The sequence below is a fragment of the Aythya marila genome, assembly GCF_965140915.1.
Source record: "Aythya marila genome assembly, chromosome: 19".
NCBI lineage: Eukaryota > Metazoa > Chordata > Aves > Anseriformes > Anatidae > Aythya > Aythya marila.
The window spans coordinates 2,130,034-2,149,523 of NC_139060.1; the positions used below are offsets into that span (position 1 = coordinate 2,130,034).

At 54.0% G+C, this 19,490-nt stretch overlaps 2 protein-coding genes across 2 annotated transcripts; one reads left to right on the top strand and one right to left on the bottom strand.

The window, feature by feature from the left end:
* Window positions 1-526: 526 nt before the first annotated feature.
* Window positions 527-15,795, top strand: CIMIP2A (ciliary microtubule inner protein 2A; the record flags this gene model as incomplete). The annotated part of the gene is made up of 7 exons (XM_082775898.1): window positions 527-1,135; window positions 4,176-4,369; window positions 6,984-7,155; window positions 10,370-10,560; window positions 11,497-11,591; window positions 13,633-13,750; window positions 15,707-15,795. The coding sequence occupies exons 1-7, from the start codon at window positions 1,080-1,082 to the stop codon at window positions 15,793-15,795; spliced, it is 915 nt and encodes a 304-aa protein (XP_082632024.1). The 5' UTR covers window positions 527-1,079.
* TUBB4B (tubulin beta 4B class IVb) lies at window positions 15,788-18,036 on the bottom strand. Its single transcript, XM_082775408.1, has 4 exons — window positions 17,896-18,036; window positions 17,676-17,784; window positions 17,468-17,578; window positions 15,788-16,995 (listed from the first exon to the last, which is right to left on the bottom strand). The coding sequence occupies exons 1-4, from the start codon at window positions 17,950-17,952 to the stop codon at window positions 15,935-15,937; spliced, it is 1,338 nt and encodes a 445-aa protein (XP_082631534.1). The 5' UTR covers window positions 17,953-18,036; the 3' UTR covers window positions 15,788-15,934.
* Between the last annotated feature and the right edge of the window lie 1,454 nt (window positions 18,037-19,490).

Consider the following 19,490-nt stretch of genomic DNA (forward strand, 5'->3'; position numbering starts at 1 on the left):
CGACCCTACCCCAGAGCTGCACTGCTCTTGTGGGGAAGAATTTTCTCCTTATGTCCAGTCAGCCTTCCCCTCGGGGTAACTTGAGCCTCCTGCCCCTCATCTTCCACTGAGTAGAGTCATTGTACCCCTGGCCGCCCCATCCACCCTGCAGAGCTGGGGATGCTGTGCAGTTCTGTCCCTGCAGAGTTCAGGTACTGGGGCAAACTCATAAGGTCTGGAAACTCCAGATCTCCCAAAATGTTGCGGTACCAAGAGCAGGAGTCAAAGCAGCACATGTGTCTTCTCAGGTGCAATTTTAGGTGGAGTGCTGGCACCTAAACAAATGAGAACAAAGCTGGAATACTCCAACTTCTGGTTAGTGTATTTCTGGTTAGTATCTCTGAGCTCTTGAAATGATTGTGCTGGCCACGTGGCTGGAGTTCTTTGAGACCACAGAGGGAAACTGGCAATGAGCCAGGCTCCCTCCTGGTGTTACAGTTTGTGGAAGTGGTGCTGATGCCAACAGGTGGGATGACCTTGAAGGTAAGGACACAGCGCTCCCAACAGCAGTTCAGCACAGAGAAGAGCTGGGCAGAGGGGGGCTGAACCACCCCACAGCAGGCACCGTGACCACGCTGTGTTGGGGACAGGAGCTCCTTTGCCCTGTTTGTAGCAAGGCAGCGAAGGTTTGCGTCCTCCAGCAGCCAGGAGTGGGCAGAGCAGGGCTGATGCATCCAGTGTCAGCGCTGCCCTTGCTGTCTGTGCACTGCATGGGGACCTGGGTGTGCACAGCACAGAGCTCCCCGTCTGCACGTGCGGGACATGGACGGCAGCGTGAACACAGACACGTGCCGGGGCCGCTTATGGGGAACATCTGCTGCTGTCCCAAGGGTGCTGAGCCTGCAGGAAATCTGACAAACTCCATGAAATTTCCATGCTCATCCAAGATTTCCAGAGCTTTCCTTTCTGGGTAAAGAAAGACTCGTCCAGAAAAACCTGCAGAGCCGCGTGGTGCGCCTGGAAGCACCACGGTACCCGGCAGCATCACAGAGGTTTCCCGGGTGACTGCTGCATCTCCTCCCTCCTGCAGCCACTGTGCCATGACGGCCCCCAGGGAGAGCAGCCTCTTCCCTCCCGATCCTCACTATATCCCCGGGTAAGTCCTGAAGTTCATCCAAAAAGTCTGGTCGTTTCCAACGCAAATACCTCTGGTTGGGATAGGATACGTCTCGTGGCTCATGGTTTTTTTAAAGACACTGATAAAAGTGTCATCTAACAGTGCAGTGAAGGAGACATGGCTCTAGGGGGAAAACTGCGCCTTATGGCAGGTGTAACTAAAGACCATGACACAGGGCATTGAGGGGAACTTCAAAACTTTTTTTTTTTTCCTTTTTTTCCCTTTATTCTAAGCTGCCAAATGTTTCCAGAGTTTCTGGGTTTTAGTTCCAAACTGAAGTAATTTTTGCACCAAGGATGTCTGAAGATCTCCTTTGAATAAATATTTGCATGAACATAATTGTCATCAATGAATTAAGTGGGTAGAGCACAGTCCTCTGAAGTCAGTGACTGTGGGTAATGGTGCCCTCAAGACTTCACTGACCCAAGTGACTTTGTACCAGCAGCCACCTGCTCTCTCTCAGTGGCCATCCAGCCCTTTCCAGGTCACCCGTGTGTGCAGGGCACCACACACACCGGGGCAGATCACCAGAGGACCCCACGCACCACCTCTGCTTCACCACAAAGCTTGTCCTCATATTTCTGCCTTCAGTGTTTATGTTTCAACATAACATTTTAGCTCATTCATCGGGAACCACCTCTCACCAACCACAGCCTTGTTCCTTTCAAAGGCCATCACAGGCCTTTGCAGAAAGCTTTTTTTTTTTTTTTAAAAAAAAAAAAAGAAAAGAAAAAAAGAAATCCAGCTATGTATCAGCCAGATCACCATTACCCACAGTCACTGACTTCAGAGGACTGTGCTCTACCCAATTAATTCATTGATGATAATTATGTTCATGCAAATATTTACGCACACTGTTTGGACAACTGCAGCAACCTTGGGAGCCCTCCCTGGGCAGGAGCTGGTAGAAGAGGCAGAGAAACAGCACAGAGGGAACCAGCCCGAGTCCTGCATGGCCATGGGCAAGAGGGGAGGCTGAGCCTGAGCTGCAGGTGAAGGCTGGAGCATGTTTCCTTCCTCGGCAATTGTCTGGTAGCGAAGATGAAATTGGTCCTTCCCATTACAGCAACGTGCAGGATTTTCCCGTTCCTGACCTCTGTGTCTTCAGAGCTTACCTAAGCGCTGGGGCTGGGTTTTTCCCTTACTCTTGCATTGCTGCAGTTGTCCAAATGGTGTGCGTGCTGCTGTGAGCTGTCACCCTGTGTGCTGACAGCAGCAAGGAGGGAGCTGTGCTGGGCTTGCGTCTCTGTTTTGGAGCCCAAAGCCTCAAAATTCTTCCCTTGCTCCATCCTGCCTAAGAACAGCCCTTGCAAGAGGCAGATTTGAGCCCTAATACCACCACTGCAGCTGCACGGCTCCTCTCAGGCTGCTGCTTCAGCTGCAGAAGGCAGGAGGAGGCACCAGCTCCTGCTGCTCGAGGCTTCCTTCCTCCTGTGCCCAGGGTCCCGCTGGGCTGGGTGCCTGCACGCGAGGAGGAGCTGCCTGCTGGGCATCGCTGCAGCCCGGCTCCACTGCTGCAGACGTTGCTGCCTGCAGATGTTGGGAGGTGCCGGCAGGAGGAGGAGGAGGCTGACACGTTGCAGCACCTCTCCAGCTGTCCCACGTGTGGGGCCTGCCCATGCTGGTGAGTCCCCAGCACCACGCAGGCACCCAAACCACTCGGAAGCACCAGGCACCAATCACCCCCGCAGCGCTCGAAGGCATTGGGAAGTGAAACGCGATGTTAGAGCCATTTGGCAAGGACTTGGCACGGGGAGAAGGTGTAGATCCACGTTGTGGGCCTGTCCTGGGAACGGCCCTGCCCGTCCCGGTGGATCTGGGAGCGGTGCGGAGCGGTGCAGGGCCGGGCACAGGGCCAGGGCTGCTCCCTGTTCCGTGACGCAGCCCTGGGAGCGGGCACTGAAGGTAGGATTGAGCAAGAGAAAGGGAAATTGGGCACAGCCTCCAGAAAGCCACAGACTTGCTGCTTGCGAAGGGGTTTTAAGATCACTGGCTGCAATGGTGAACTACAGAAACGAGGGATTTCTCTGGTTTCTTAATGAGAATACCATGAAGAGAAAGTCAAGCAGCCTGCAGGAGTCCTGATCTCTTCCCAAAGCACCATAGCTTCTATCAGCAGCTCTTGTGATTCACTTACGTGGCAGATCCATTCCCCGTAAACCCAGACTGACTCGCCTGAGCTCCTCGGATTACCTCGCTTTTAATTGCTTATGAATTGAATCCTTTCTCAGCCCTACCATTATTTTGTTCATGATCAAAATCCCTTCAGCTGGCCTGTAATTATTTAGGCTGTGTCATTTTTGCTCCCGCTCAGCTTTATCGTCCCTGCATAGTTTCTATGTGTTGCAAGACGCATTGAAAATCAATGGGAAGGGGCCACCGAGCTCCTCCAGGAGCTGCCAGTAAAAGATCCTGCATGCAAAATAGGACAACTTGCCAAGTGCAAATGCATGGCTCTGCTGGCTGTTGTTTAAAGTATTTGGAAGGGAAAGTACTTACTCATCATCTTATGATCCTCATGCATCATCTGCCTTTATCCCCAAATACACAGCGGGATCATTGATCAAGTATTTCTGTCTATACATTGTGACTGGCAGCTCTACCTTCCTTCTGTGCTGGTGGAATAACGTCGCTGCTGGGAAGAGCTGGAGTTTGTGGCCTGTGGTGGACTTGGGGACGGAGCCAGAGTTGCGCCAGGCCCCTTGTCCCCAGAGCTACTGCAAAGTCACCTAGGGAAAGGAAGGGAAGGAGCGGTGCGGGTTGCTTTGGGTCGTGAGCCCATCCTGCTCCTTGCTATGAGGGCTCAGAGGTTACCAGTCACAACTCTCAGTTCTGCAGTTTGTGCTGAATGAGGGGCACTGGGAATTGCCCAGGTACAAACACGTGGCTCGGGTGTCCCTGTGCCCACCGATGCAGTGCTGCGTGCCTGGCCCTGCTCTGCCCGCTGCACGACGGCCCTCACGCCAATCCTCCGGCACAGGCCGTGGCAGTGACCGCTCTGTTTCGGTTTCCTCCCCAGCTATGAGGGCTTCGTCCCTCAGTACAACTATCAGTTTGGAGAAACCTATGGCAAAACTACTTACCGTCTGCTGACGGACCCCCACGTTCGGAAGAGCCCTCGCTCCGTGCTGGCGCCGCTGTGCAAGCAAAGATTCATCGAGGACTTCAGCGGGACGCAGGGCGGCCTCCAGCCCTACCTCCCCAGGCACCCAGGTGAGTGGCCCCTCATCTGTGCCAGAATGAATGTAGGTTTGGTCACAGTGAGCCCCGTGCCTGTCCTCCATGGGATCTGGGGGAAGGGGAAGTTTTCTACAGAGCCCCCATAGTCCTGGTGTAGGAGCAGCTGGGGAGCAGCACCGGCATGAATCTGAAGCACAGCCTCAGCAGAGGGGCATCACTGGGCTTCTGGTGTTGGCATCTTTTGGAGCAGGGAGAATCGTAGACCCCTGATTATCTTCAGTTAGATGAAGATAAATGATTTTATGGTGTTTATGAACTTGCCACCCAACTTCTTATTCCACAGGCTGTAGTCCCCTCTTTTTCTGTCTGGGGAAGATTGGCTCGTAGCACTCCTGCCTCAGCTCTGCAAGAGGGCTTGTGTTTGTTCCTGTCTGTTAACCAGCCCCATCTCCTCCACCAGCCACTTTGAGACGTGCTCACAGAGATTCCCACCACCAGGAATTTGCAGGAACCTGCCCAGGGGACTAGGGAGAGGGTGCCTGATGCCAGCTGAACAGGCCCAAAGTGACAGCCGTGCTCTGGTCCCATATCGGCCCCTCTCAGGGCCATGCCTGTTTGTCATATATGGCGCTGTGATCCTCAGCCATAGCTGTTTGGGGCCCTGCTCAGTGGGAGCAGCTCCATGCAGGGGCTACGTGTGCCCGGGCAGGATCTTGGCGCTGGATTCCCTGGAGGCAGCCCCACTGCAGCGACGTTTCCTGCTTCATGCTGGGAATCGCGCCACGTAGCTGCTTGCAAGCTTTTGGCATTTCTGCTCTTCCCAGCCGTGTTTTGCAGGATCCAGGTCTGCTCCATGCAGGTGTCGCTCACAGGCTTTGTTCCTGGATGTTTCCGTTTGCATTTGCCTGGCCTAAAATGTAGTTTGAATGGACCCAACTAACCAGTTGGCCTGGTTGCTCTCCATCATTACCCTGTCCTTGTTGTTGTCCTCCCCTCGCCAGCCTTTACATCACCCACAGATGTTTGTGGCCAGGAGCTTGCCTCTGTTGCTCGCTGGTGAAATGCTGAAGAACCTGGCCCCAAGAAGCACCTTGTGCTGTGATACTTCTTCCTGCTGCTGTAGGGCTGTCCAATCCTCAAATCCTTCATTGTAAACTTCCATGAGTACTACATGCTTCTCTAAGCACAACATTTCACCCAACCAAGGTCAAAGAGCTCCCAGCAGTGCTGCATCTGTGGGTTTGCCATTAGTGAACTCAGAGCCTGAAGGATGTTTCAAGATCTATTTTTGATAAAATCTTGTTGATGGACACAAAGTATGTTGCTGGTGAGATGAGTCCTATGTTGGATTTTTCCTGGAAGTGATGCTGGACTCAGCTGATGGGGATGTGAACCATGGAGATGCAGGGTGGCTGTGGCCATGGTGAGGGGTTATGGCACAGGCTGATAACAAAGAGCTCGTAAGGATTTCTCAAGTGCGAAATGACTTCATTTTTTTTCCTTTGATGGAATAAGTGGCTTGTTGCATGAAAAAAAGTGTAGGTACAATATTTTCATTAATAATGTAGGAAATACAAAGACAAAGCTGCTTTAAAATTTGCACAGCAGATTGAAAAATCAATTATATCGAGGATTTATTTTTAGTCTGTTGCTAGCCTGGGCAGCAGTTGATAGTACTGTTATATAGAGGGTGTGCATATGTCTATAAAACTTTATGAAGTTATATACCGTATATGTGCTTTATAATAGGATTAGAAGCAAACTTCAAACCCAAGCACCAGTCGGAAGCCTTACACCTGTGCAGAAAGGGGCAAATTCTGCTCCTTGCTGGGAGCTGGGACCGGTGGCTTCCCACAGGGGCCTCTGCAGCCGCAGCCAGTGCTGGCCGCGCGTCTCTGCGAGCTCTGCAGATGTCCCCAGAACAAGGCAGTGGCGGTCAGAGGGCTGAGAGGAATGACCTATAGGAACAAAAATTGAAAGAATTCGGTTTGTTTAAAAACAAACAAATAAACAAAAGTCAGGCATAGAAACGGTTTTCCAGTTAGGAAGAGGTGGTTGTGGGGAGTAAGAGCAATCATCACTAAGGAGGGAGAAAGGCATGGCGCTGAGCAAAGCACGTTAGGCAGTGCTGGGGCTGGAGGTGTCTGACGGTCCGGGGGAGCCACGTCACGGGATATTTTTAAGGGAAAGCCAGACAAAAGCTGCCAACTCGGCCATCCCTGGTTCATCGCGCAGACGCTCAGCACATGCTGGCCGTGGGATTTTTTCCAGCCGGCGTCAGCAGCCCCGTCCTGGCCGAGCAGCCCCGATGCCGGTGCAGGAATTCCTTGTCGGGCACAGGGGCTGTTAGGGGTGTGTGGGCACAGTGAAGGATGTGGGCTTTTTTCCTTGCTATTTATAGCTAGGCTGGTGATATTTTGCAGCTAGGGCATGGTGTAGATCAAACGTTAAACAACTGAACCGATCCCTGTGTAGTGTGTGCACGGCAGTTTGTTGGCCAGGGCTGATGGGGTTTGTGTGATGGAACCCGGGATGCTTTGGGTCCCCGTTTCCCTCCCCTGCTCCAGAAGAGCTGGTGGGGGCTGAGGGCAGGCACGATGGCGATGCCCTGGCCTCTCCTTCCCCACACTCTGGCTCTGCCCCGCAGGGTACTTTCCCTACGAGAGAGCTGGGGCCATGACGAACTTTCCCGAACCGATTTTTGGACCAAAGCCTCCCCCGCCAGGGCCGGCAGAGGAGCAGCTGCTGCTGACGCACACGGACCCCATGCCCTCTCACGACCCCGGCGAGCGTGCCCGAAGCGTGCAGCGGGAATACGGGTACCCGTCGGTGGTGGCACGCTGTCCTGCTGTGCCGTGGAGGCCATCAGAGGGGCAGGAGTGGCGATTACCTGAGCTGACCACATCTCGTGGGCTTGTCACCTCGCCAGCAGGACTCAGGCAGGTGAGCAGCTCTGGGTGGGTGGGAGGTGTGGGGAGGGCCAGGAAGCTCGGGCTTGCTGTGCTGGGAGGACAGGGAGCCAACAGGAAGCACAGACAGCAGGGATGGTGAGGACCAAACATTGAAATTGTTGGGAAATATCAAATTTGCAAGAGCATTTCTAGTAGTAGCCAATCCATCGCATCATCATGTTGTAATGGGTGGCAGGGAGGGGTTCAGAGAGGACACGGAAAGCCCACCTGTTAAACACGTGGCTCCGGGACTGGTGCCAACACAGAAATCTTGGGTTTTTTGATCATGGGGCACTTTACTCAGCACCTGGCCTGATGGCCGCAGACGGGTCCCTATCTTTTAGGGGAAAAAGGATCCTGGGCCAGAAGCTGGCAGGGCTCATTGAGAGGGCTTTAAACTAGGTAGGAAGGGGGATGGGGCTGAGGCTAGGATTGTTGGGGCTGTGCCAGGGGGAACAATGGCAAGGCCGGAGGATAAGGCAATGGCCCAGCTGAAGTGCATCTACACCAATGCACGCAGCATGGGTAACAAACAGGAGGAGCTGGAAGCCATCGTGCGGCAGGCAGGCTACGACTTGGTTGCCATCACGGAGACGTGGTGGGACCAGTCTCATGACTGGAGTGCTGCAATGCCTGGCTATAAGCTCTATAGAAGGGACAGGCAGCATAGAAGGGGTGGTGGTGTGGCTCTCTATATTAGAGAGTCTTTCGAGGTTGTAGAACTCGAGGTTGGGAATGACAAGGTCAAGTCCCTTTGGGTTAGGATCGGCAGGGACAACAAGGCTAGTGTCCTGGTCGGGGTCTGCTATAGACCGCCGAACCAGGATGAGGAGACGGATGAGGAATTCTACAGGCAGCTGACAGAGGTTGCAAAATCATCAGCTCTTGTACTCGTGGGGGACTTCAACTTCCCTGACATATCCTGGAAGCACAGCACAGCCCTGAGAAAGCAGTCTAGGAGGTTTCTGGAGAGCGTGGAAGATAGCTTCCTGACACAGCTGGTTAGTGAGCCTACCAGGGGAGGTGCCCCGCTAGACCTTCTCTTCACAAACAGAGAAGGACTGGTGGAGGACGTGATCATCGGGAGCTGTCTCGGGCAGAGTGACCACGCAATGGTGGAGTTCACTATTCTTGGCGAGGCCAGGAAGGGGACCAGTAAAACCGCTGTATTGGACTTTCGGAGGGCTGACTTTGAGCTGCTCAGGACACTGGTTGGTGGAGTCCCTTGGGAGGCGGTTCTGAAGGGCAGAGGGGTCCAGGAAGGCTGGGCGCTCTTCAAGAGGGAAGTCTTAATGGCGCAGGAACGGTCTGTACCCACACCGTCTCCCACAGCATTCTCCTCAAGAAACTGGCTGCTCTTGGCTTGGACTGGCGCACGCTTCGTTGGGTTAGAAACTGGCTGGATAGCCGGGCCCAAAGAGTTGTGGTGAATGGAGTCAAGTCCAGTTGGAGGCCAGTCACTAGTGGCGTCCCCCAGGGCTCGGTGCTGAGGCCGGTCCTCTTTAATATCTTCATCGATGATCTGGACGAGGGCATCGAGTGCACCCTCAGTAAGTTCGCAGATGACACCAAGTTAGGTGCGTGTGTCGATCTGCTTGAGGGTAGGAAAGCTCTGCAGGAGGATCTGGATAGGCTGGACCGATGGGCTGAGGTCAACTGCATGAAGTTCAACAAGGCCAAGTGCCGGGTCCTGCACCTGGGGCGCAATAACCCCAAGCAGAGCTACAGGCTGGGAGAGGAATGGTTGGAGAGCTGCCAGGCAGAGAAGGACCTGGGAGTGATGGTGGACAGTCGGCTGAATATGAGCCAGCAGTGTGCTCAGGTGGCCAAGAAGGCCAACGGCATCCTGGCTTGTATTAGGAACAGCGTGACCAGCAGGGCTAGGGAGGTGATCGTCCCCCTGTACTCAGCTCTGGTGAGGCCGCACCTCGAGTACTGTGTTCAGTTTTGGGCCCCTCGCTACAAGAAGGACATCGAGGTGCTTGAGCGGGTGCAGAGAAGGGCGACGAAGCTGGTGAGGGGCCTGGAGAACAAGTCCTACGAGGAGCGGCTGAGGGAGCTGGGCTTGTTCAGCCTGGAGAAGAGGAGGCTCAGGGGTGACCTTATCGCTCTTTTTAGGTACCTCAAGGGAGGCTGTAGCGAGGTGGGGGTTGGCCTGTTCTCCCACGTGCCTGGTGACAGGACGAGGGGGAATGGGCTTAAGTTGAGCTAGGGGAGTTTTAGGTTAGATGTTAGGAAGAACTTCTTTACAGAAAGGGTTGTGAGGCATTGGAACAGGCTGCCCAGGGAAGTGGTGGAGTCACCATCCCTGGAGGTCTTTAAAAGACGTTTAGATGTAGAGCTTAGGGAAATGGTTTAGTGGGGACTGTTAGCGTTAGGTCAGAGGTTGGACTCGATGACCTTGAGGTCTCTTCCAACCTAGAAAATTCTGTGATTCTGTAATTCTGTAATCACAAAGGCCTAATTTCTCACTTAGTTGTGTTTTAGCTTCAAATCCCTGTTGTCAGACCTTGTGCCATGCAAAGCAGCCCTCCTGAGGCTTGGGGCTCCTCTGCTGAACCAGGACCTCCTCGTGCAGAGCAGCGCGTGCTCAGGGCACCTTTGGCCAGTGCCATCTTCCTGATCTCCTGCCTTCCCCAGCTCACCCAAATTTCCAACTTTCATTACTTTCTTTGAAACACAGGCTTTAGGATTTGACTTAATTACTCTGGGACAACGGGTTTGGTCCCCTTACTGCTGCTGGAGCAGGAGATGCTATTTGTCGTGGGGCAGTCAGCCAGGGCTGCACAAATCCCCTGAGGGCAGAGATTAGAGATTTGACGTATCAAAGTCAAAAGCTGCCTTGGATATAAAGCCCGAGAAGTTTCCTCCCAGCGCCTTGCTCTGAGAGGCAGCCTGAGGAACAGGTTTCCAAAGGAGCTCAGCCCCAAAAGCCCCCCTTGGTGTCCCGTGGTTATTTTGCAAACCCTGCGCACGCAGAGCGCGCCTGGTAATTTGGCAGCAGCAGAAATTCTTGCAGTAGCTCTTAGTGGAGAGCCAGGGAGAAATGGAAATGGCAGCTGTGATTACTGGGTTCTGGCAGCGATTTAAGTAGTGGAGTCAAAGGAGGAAGCAGGTTTTACTGGTGTTTATTTTATTTCTGCTTTTATTTTGAGCCTGTAAAAATCGAAGGTGTGACTCTGCCAGGAGTGACTGAAGCTGCGGGTGTAGAGAGAAATGATCAGCTACCAAAGCTGGATGTACCGAACGTGATCCAGCAGAAAGTCATCTCAGGTAAAAGAGCGCATGGCTGTGTCCAGCACGAGTCCCCGTCAGGAGGAATCTCATCCCCTTTTGCCCCTGTGGGAAACAGGAGCTGCGTTGGCCACTTGTCCCCATGTGTCTGAACACTTTGGGGTGCAAAATGCCCCCACTCCCCTGCTCCTCTCAGCACAAAGGAGTTTCTTTGGGACGTGCAGGACGTGGGCTCTGCACTCTCTGCAGCAGCCTGAACAGTGTCTGCTACCCCTGAGGTATTTCTCTCCTAAAAACGTAAGAGGCTTTTCTGCATAACCAAAGCAACAAACAGCATTGCACTGCGCCTCACAGAGGTACAGAGCTCTTTCTGACAAGGAGTTGTGCTCCCTAACTTCTCACCGACCATAGCAACTGCCATGAATGCATGGCGAAATATTTCAGACGGGGTGAAAGAGGAAGGCCAAGCACTGCTAGTCTAGAAAGCAGTAGGCAAATTTCTCTCTCCAAAGCATCCCCTTGAGAAGAGGGAATTCTGGCTTCTTTTAGTTTGTACTTCTCTCTCTACTTTTTCTCCTTTTGACACTTTATGTTGTTTCTCTTTTACAATTGGTGAAAAATTGTTGGATGGGAAGGGTAAATGAGGAAGAGAGGCTGGAGACCTGGTTGTTAGCCCTTGCATGCGGATGAAACTGGGTGAGAACATGGCAGAGGTGCTGTTCTAAAGAAAAGACTGCAAGAAATTGAAATGTTTCTTCCCTACCTCATGGAGACCCCCATATGATTTAGCCCATTGAGTTTTCCCAGGGGGTCATAACAATGACTGTCTTAGAATAAATCTTACATTCAGTTTAAAAGGATGAATTAAGTGAAATTTCCCCTTGCTATACTCTACCAAGATTTTATTTGTCCTAGCTTCTTCCACTTCCAGTGTGTTATACAACTATGTATGTTCTCTCTTGCCTTCATCCAAAGGGTACACTGGATACATACCCCGCTTCACCTGGATTACTGGTGTTAACTACTTGCAGGGCGTGAAGGACGCCATGGCTGAATTTGACAGACATCAGGTAGAGTGCATGCACAAATCTTATTTCAATGATATAATGTTGGTCCCGAGTCATCTGCAGCACCACAGGCAGTTGCATTTGCTGCAGCAGTGTTTGAGCTGGGGTTATAAGTACAAGCAAAATAAAACGCTATTAGGTAACACGTTGAAAAAATCATGAGCAATTAAATTCTGTAACTTAATGTCCCAAGGAAACAAGGGAGGATAAATGAGTTCATAAAAGGATTAAGCAAATCTATTGAGGGTTGGTTTAAGGGTGGCTATTAAAAGTGCTGCTCTGGGTGCACAAACACAGGATCCAGCTATCTGCACTCCCCTTATGCAATATATCCTCTGGTACCTGGATGGCTTCCTGGGCTTCTTGGATGGATATTCCTCCCTTTCAAGTGTTGTAGAGATTTTTTCTTTACTAACGTAACTTGTCTTAAAAGGATTTAGATCTTGTCATTTTCTGTGTCCATCCCAAAAAGCAGAGAAATATCCCTATTGAAAAAAATCTCCTATTTTGCCCCCTTGCTGTAAGATCCCCCCACTACAAAGCCATATGACCCTCCTACATGGGAAAACGAGACCCCTCCCACCCCAATTAGCAGATTGCATCCAAAGCCACACGGTCCTTCCTGCTACCAGAATGGTGTGAGAGCCCCGGGATGCTGCAGCCTGGCTGGGTGAGTGCCAGTGAGCACCGATGGGCTCGGTGACAGCTCATTTTAAAAGCAGGCTGCAAAATTTTTCACCCTTTCTGGTGAGCAGGATTCGCTGTGGTGCCTTTGTCCCAGAGCATGGGGGTCAGATGTAGGAAAAGGTGCAAGCCCGAAGGACCCCCTGGCTGGGAAGAAATGGCTCTGTGGGGACTGCGGTGGGGCTGTCGGGATCAGGGTGCTCGGTAGCATCCTGATGCTTTGGCTGAAATGTCTGAAGATTTTCTTGTGTGGCTTCCTTAGCCTTCCCTTCTGTGGTTAATAGAAATAGAAATAAAGCACAGAGAACAAAAAGCAGACGATATTACAACTAAAAGTGCTGCTTGCAAATCACTTCTGCCCTGATTTTTTAAGAAATATGTGCCAGTGAAGGAGGTGGATGGTGTTTCTCTATTGCAGGAGTCAGAAAAATTCAGGCTTGCAGAGGTTTTTTGCAGTGCAGGAGGCACTGAAGGAATGAATGTAAGCACACTGAAAAAAAAATAATAAATCACACCACATTTCTATCTAAGATGGCTTCTGCCTTCAAGCCACTAATCTTCTGCCCTAAATCTCTGTTGCCCTAGGTTACGTGTTAGGATGCGCCATGGAGCGTTTCTTACTGGCTGCATCGGGCAAAATAATGCAATCCTCTCGCTTCAGCGCTGCCCTGGGGAGGCAGGAGGATTGCACCGCCGCAACCCGTGCGGTCACACAAGGGTTCGATGGCCCCGGCAGCTCGCGTGGCTCCCTCAACCCTCCCTTTACCACCGAGCAGGGGGCCACGCTAACGAGGGCAGTGGGGCTTTACTGAGGGCTTTTGGGGTTTTGCCACCTCAGGGATGTGAGCCCCGCGCTGTCCTTCGGCGCGGCGTTAGCGGGGTCTGACCTCCGGGGCAGGTGACGGAGGAAGATTTCACTCTCCCTTCAGTTAACGCGCCCTAAGCCTTCCTCTTCCTCCTAGGCTGGGAATTACGGGCTAATCGCCGTCAGTGGGATGCATGGAGAAACAAAACCAGTTCAGGGGCTCACACCAAAATGAGGCACACATCCTGCTGCAGCAGCTCTGTGAGCTGGATGCATTTGGGACTTGTGGCCCAAGCCCAGATGTGATGGCTGCAGCAATCCGCAGCACCAGGAGCTGCTCTGGGTGGTGGGGATGGGGTGGCAGGACCAGGGCAGTAGAGGGGCTCCTGCCAGCACCAGGGGAGAGAGAGAAGCTGCAACATAGCTTTACGTTAGAAGGGAACTGGTGAGAGAATTGCTTCTCATCAGCTCAAGTATTTCCTTTAATTAGGAGTCAAAGCACACGGCTTGGGTAGCAGTGGTTTACAACTCCTGCTGCTGGGTTTTGTTTTCCAGTTCCTGCAGCGATACCCAGCTCACAGCTTCGGCAAGAGATTTCCCCAAACTTACTGGCCTAACAACAGAATTTACACCAGTGCTGGACTGATACCTGCCTACACAGGCTTCGTACCACGTAAGTTCATCAGTTGAATGAAAATGAAAGTCACTAATTACCATCATTAAGTAGTGCTGTTGATAGCTGCAGTGTCATGGTAGAGCCCTGCGATGTTCCACAGGGGCAGTGAATGTGCCGGGCTGCTGGAGCCGTGCCCCCACCTGTCCCCCCATGGCTGCGCGGCAGCTTCTTCATCAAGGAAGGGATTCTGTTCCCAAAAAGCTTTAAGGGTGATTAAAAAAAAAAGCAAAAGGTGGATGATGCAAAGGGGTGGAGACTGCACCAAAAGCTGTGAATTGGTATAAGCCATTGCAGGTGGTGGTGGCCCTGTTCTGGCCGCCAGGCTTTGGGGGTACCAAAAAGGAGAGGTGTGAAGGGTGTTGTGGGGTCTGGGGTCTGCCCTGAACCACGAGGAGCGGTGTTCCAGTTGCTCAGCTAGCAACCAGAGAGCCCAAGGCACAAACACCAGGAGTTGTGTTCTAACGGGGTTCCAGCAGGACTCAATGCCGAAGCCCTGCTGATCCCGTGATCAGCGTGAGGGCTTCCCAGGCATCCGATGGAACCGAGTCCCACAGCTGCCTCTTGTCGCCTCCAACAGGGCCCTGGGGACAAGCGGATGCCGCGGGCAGGGCCGTGTACACGCTCTCACCTCGCGTTGCATGCAGTACACAGGAAAAGAGGAAAAAACATTTACTGCTCCTCTTGGCTTCTGCCTCCACCCCCTGCTCTGGGAAGGGGGAGGTCGAGCACAGTGGCTGCTGTCCCCAGCGCAGGGCACCCACCTGGGCCTGTCCCCCTGGCCCTTGAGGCACTGCGTTGGTGTTTCTGGCTCCTCTCTTCCTCCACACAGGGCTAGCAGCGGGTAGGGCTGCGGTCATCTGGAGGCGCTCAGGTTAGAGCCCCTGGAGCAAGGCTTCTACAGCCCCCAGGCAAACCAGAGTCCAGCGTTAGCACTGCCCCTGCGCTTTGTCCTTGGTTTGATGACAATGTCAGACATGAGGGGAATGGCCACAGTCCTGCAGGGCTTTGGGAGAAAACCATGGGCCAGGGAATGCATAAGCACCAACTGCTGCAGGCGTTACCTCATGCTTTAAAAATCTCTCGTCATCTTCTCACCTACAACAGCAGCCTCCTGTATAGGTCTGAAGCCGGCCACCTGGTTCTTGACAGGCTGATTCCCACCACTGCTCAGGGCCATTCCAAATACTGCTCCAGAAGGGGAAACTTAGTTTTTAATCCTTAGATTTGCTATTAGCATTTTTCTTGACAGACAATAGTGCTATTTAGTAGCAGGTAGGTATTCGTGGTCACCTCCAAAGGGTATCCTAACTTCAGAATGTTTTTATAACTTCTTGATTTAAAAAGAGCCCATCAAGCTGTTGGCTGCACAAACTGGAGCTCTTCAGCATAATTTGTCTGCAGCAGCAGACACAGCACAGCTTGCTGCAGCTGGCTGAAGCCGTGACTCGCCCTGAGCTCCAGCACCCTGCTCGGTTGGTGCTGCTGCCTGGATGCAGCCTGGGCGAGGGCAGCTCCCTTCCTTCAGAACCACCCACCTGCATCTGAAAGGCAAATCGCAGGCACCATTTCATTAGCCAGGCAGCCTGAGCGAGCTGTAGCTTCCAGCCACCTCCCTCTGAGCCTGCGCTTTCCTTCTGGCCAGAAGAGCTGCCCAGCTCCTGCTGAGACTGCAGCCCGGCCAGCTGACCCCGCACCTGTAATAGGAATCCATGGGCAGGTACCTAAATTTAGACACAGACTGGGGCCGGATTTCAGCCTCCATGTTAAGGGTATTCCCCTCTGCAAGTACAGTTGGTTACACAGCAGCATCAGAGCATTTCTTCAGTAGAGGAGCAAGTAGGACTGCCACATCTCTGGTGACACAAGCAACTGGTGCCCAACCCAGCACGGAGAAGCGTGGCTGCCATTAGCGGGAGGGCTGGTGCTCACACCCCATCCCTTTTTCTTTTCCAGACCTCCGCCACACCTATGCACTCACATTTGGAAACAGCACCCGAAAAGCTTACCGAAAGGAACAAAGGAGACGAGCCTGTGCACTGTGAAAAATGCTTTAATGGTGCCTGTACAGCATCTGAAGTGACTTTAAGACAGGAAGAGGAACACAACACGGACAGGGAAGTATTGAATGAAAGAGTTCATACAGCTTTAAACAAAATTTACAGGTGTTCATATGCATAGCTTTTACTCTGCCTCTTCCTCAGCCTCCTCCTCAAACTCCCCCTCCTCCTCAGCTGTCGCATCCTGGTACTGCTGGTACTCAGACACCAGGTCGTTCATGTTGCTCTCAGCCTCTGTGAATTCCATCTCATCCATGCCCTCGCCTGTGTACCAGTGCAGGAAAGCCTTTCGGCGGAACATAGCAGTGAACTGTTCAGAGATGCGTTTGAACAGCTCCTGGATAGCTGTGCTGTTACCAATGAACGTGGCAGACATTTTCAGGCCACGAGGTGGAATGTCACAGACCGCTGTTTTAACGTTATTAGGGATCCACTCAACAAAGTAGCTGCTATTTTTGTTCTGAACGTTCAGCATTTGCTCATCCACCTCTTTCATTGACATACGGCCTCTAAACACAGCAGCTACGGTCAGATAGCGGCCGTGACGTGGGTCACACGCAGCCATCATGTTCTTTGCATCAAACATCTGCTGCGTTAGCTCTGGTACAGTCAGAGCACGGTATTGCTGGCTCCCACGGCTTGTGAGTGGGGCAAAACCAGGCATGAAAAAGTGCAAACGGGGGAAGGGAACCATGTTGACTGCCAGCTTCCGCAGGTCAGCGTTAAGCTGGCCTGGGAAACGCAGGCAGGTGGTAACACCACTCATGGTCGCTGACACTAAATGGTTCAGATCACCGTATGTTGGCGTTGTTAACTTCAGTGTTCTGAAGCATATGTCATAGAGTGCTTCGTTATCAATACAGTATGTTTCATCTGTGTTCTCCACAAGCTGGTGCACCGACAGCGTGGCATTGTAGGGCTCTACTACAGTATCTGAGACTTTAGGGGAAGGTACGACACTGAAAGTATTCATAATTCGGTCTGGGTACTCTTCACGAATTTTGCTGATTAGGAGGGTACCCATACCAGAGCCAGTACCACCACCAAGAGAGTGAGTCAGCTGAAAGCCCTGGAGGCAATCACAGCTTTCTGCCTCCTTTCTTACAACATCTAATACAGAATCAACTAATTCAGCACCTTCCGTATAATGGCCCTTTGCCCAGTTGTTTCCTGCTCCGCTCTGACCTGGAAGAGAGCCATTTTCATATTAGATTACGGTCACTGCTTCCTGCTTGCAAGCAAAGCTTAAGAGCATCAGGCTATGGCAACCTCCCACAAAAGCTTTCATTTTATCATGCCATGAGCTGCGGTTTCACAGAAGCACCTCTAAAATGGCTCAGTATACCTACACAGAAAGCATTCAGCGCCTGGCAATGCGTCAACCCTTTCGTTTCTCCCGATATTCCCGAGGAATAATGGGACTCGGAAGATCAACGACCTCTTACACCTTCTCAGCAGCTACCACCGTGCACCATCCGCAGCCCTCCGGTGACTCCACGCCCGTCACCAAGCGCCAGGATTACCCCCCCCCCCTCCCGGGGCCGCATGCTTGGGAGCATGTGCGGCGGGGAAGCCCGCAGTGCAGCGTCCCTGCCCGCCCCACCCCACCCCGAGCCGGTTACACGGCGGGGCCCTCCCCCGCTCCCGGCGCACTCACCGAACACGAAGTTGTCCGGCCTGAAGATCTGCCCGAAGGGCCCGGAGCGCACCGAGTCCATGGTGCCGGGCTCCAGGTCCACCAGCACGGCGCGGGGCACGTACTTGCCACCTGCAAGACAGGGACGGGCCGTGACTGCGGCGCCTGGGGGGCGGCCGGGGGAAGGGGGGGGGTTGGGGTTAATGCCAGGGGGGCGGCCGGGCCCTACCTGTGGCCTCGTTGTAGTACACGTTGATGCGCTCCAGCTGCAGGTCGCTGTCGCCGTGGTAGGTGCCGGTGGGGTCGATGCCATGCTCGTCGCTGATCACCTCCCAGAACTGCCGGGGACAAGCGCGTCAGGGCCGGCCCCGCCCGCCCGCCGCAGCCCTGCCGCCCGCCGCCGCCGCCTCCCCCCCGGCCCCGAGCGCTGCCGCGGCCCCTGCCCGCACCTTGGCCCCAATCTGGTTGCCGCACTGCCCGGCCTGCAGGTGCACGATCTCCCTCATGATGGCGGCGGCACAGCGCACCCTCGACCAACGCCACTCGTCCCCCAACTGACTGGCTGCGTGAGGCGACCGCCAACCGCCTTATATAGCAGCGGAGTGCGCGCGCAGCATTCTATTCCCCGCCCGAGCGGCCGTCCGCGGTGCCCATTGGCTGACGATAGCGAGGCTCTGCGAATAGGGAGCTCTGATTGGCGGGCGCGCTGTCACTCAAACCCGCGCTCCTCTTCGTTCCGCCCGTTTGTCTGTTGATTTTACTGTTAGGCAACGGGCCGCCACGAGCGCCCGCCCTGCTCGCCCAGCGCGCGCCCCGATTGGCTGAATTGAATGATTGATGCCGGGCGTGATTGGCCGCCGGCCGCAGCGATGAGCTCACGCCATCTGATTGGACGGCGACCAAGTGCCCTAGTAACCGTCGCAATGACTCCGCAGCGGGCCCTGGGCGGTGGCTGGCGCAGCCGCCTATTCCCGAAGCCCCCCGCGCACTTTGCGCAGCGTGGGCGGCCGCTCCCCCTCACCACCGGGGGGGGGTGTGTGTGCTGTTGCCGTGGCAACCCCCGCGGGCCGTTCCCGCCACGGACCCCGAGCACCCCCCAACCTCCCCCCCCCGCCTCCCGGCCGGGCCTCCCTCGCCCCCCGCCCTCCGCAGGCCCCGGGGCGCCGCAGCGGCGCTGTGGGGGCAGGGAGGCGGAGTGCGCAGGCGCGGGCTGCGGCGCCTTTCTAGCACTTTCTGGCGCGCAGCCGCCTGAGGCGGCGGGGGCCGGGCGGGCGTTGCCACGGCAACGGCGCCTCACGCCCGGCGGCGGGAAGGGGCTGGGGGGGAGGGGGGAGGCTCCGTGAGGGGGCGCCATGGCCGCGGCCCCGCTCCGAGCCCTGCGAGCAGCCGCGGGAGGGGCCGGGCAGCGGGCGGCACTGGTGGGCGTGACGGAGAAATGGGTGCAGGACCGTCTGGGTTTCCCCACGGCAGGGCTGAAATGGCGTCTGAGGAGAGCTGCGCCCGGCGACACCTTCATCCTGAGCTGGCTGTTTGCGGCCCAGCCCTGTCATTAGGCGGCCCAACGTCCCAAGCCGAATAAACGTCTCCCTCACTTACCCTTTCTCTGTCTCATTCTGCGGCGCTGTCGCCTTCCGCCGCCCAACTTAGTTAGCACATTCTTGCATAGGCGGTTCATCTGTTGGTCACGGCTTCTACCGAGCATACTTTGGCTGTTGTTTTCGCAGAGCCTTTTTATGATTATACACGTTCATTAAGGGTGCCAGCGCGGCCTACAAGTCCTAGCATCTCTTCTTGTTTCATAATGGAGCTAGAACTTGAAAGAGGCTCTTAATTGGGTGCTCCAAGCCTAGCTAGTCGCAAACTGGTGCCTTGATGTGGGGGTGGACTGAGGCGAAAGCAGCAGTTGACCTCGATTCTTTCTACACAAACAGCAGCCTGCGTGTCGTTCAGGTGTTCCTACAAGAGCTACATTATGACTTGTATAGATATCATGATCTACACTTGGATAACAATAACCCAACTGTTCCTGTGACAGGGTCAGGTG

What these genes read in the sequence shown, in the direction of transcription:
- TUBB4B (XM_082775408.1), bottom strand. Translation starts at nt 17,952, where the DNA reads ATGAGGGAGATCGTGCACCTGCAGGCCGGGCAGTGCGGCAACCAGATT. An exon ending in GCAACCAGATTGGGGCCAAG is followed by an intron (nt 17,785 to 17,895) that starts GTGCGGGCAGGG and finishes TGTCCCCGGCAG; the next exon opens with TTCTGGGAGGTGATCAGCGA. An exon ending in GCCGGACAACTTCGTGTTCG is followed by an intron (nt 16,996 to 17,467) that starts GTGAGTGCGCCG and finishes GCTCTCTTCCAG; the next exon opens with GTCAGAGCGGAGCAGGAAAC.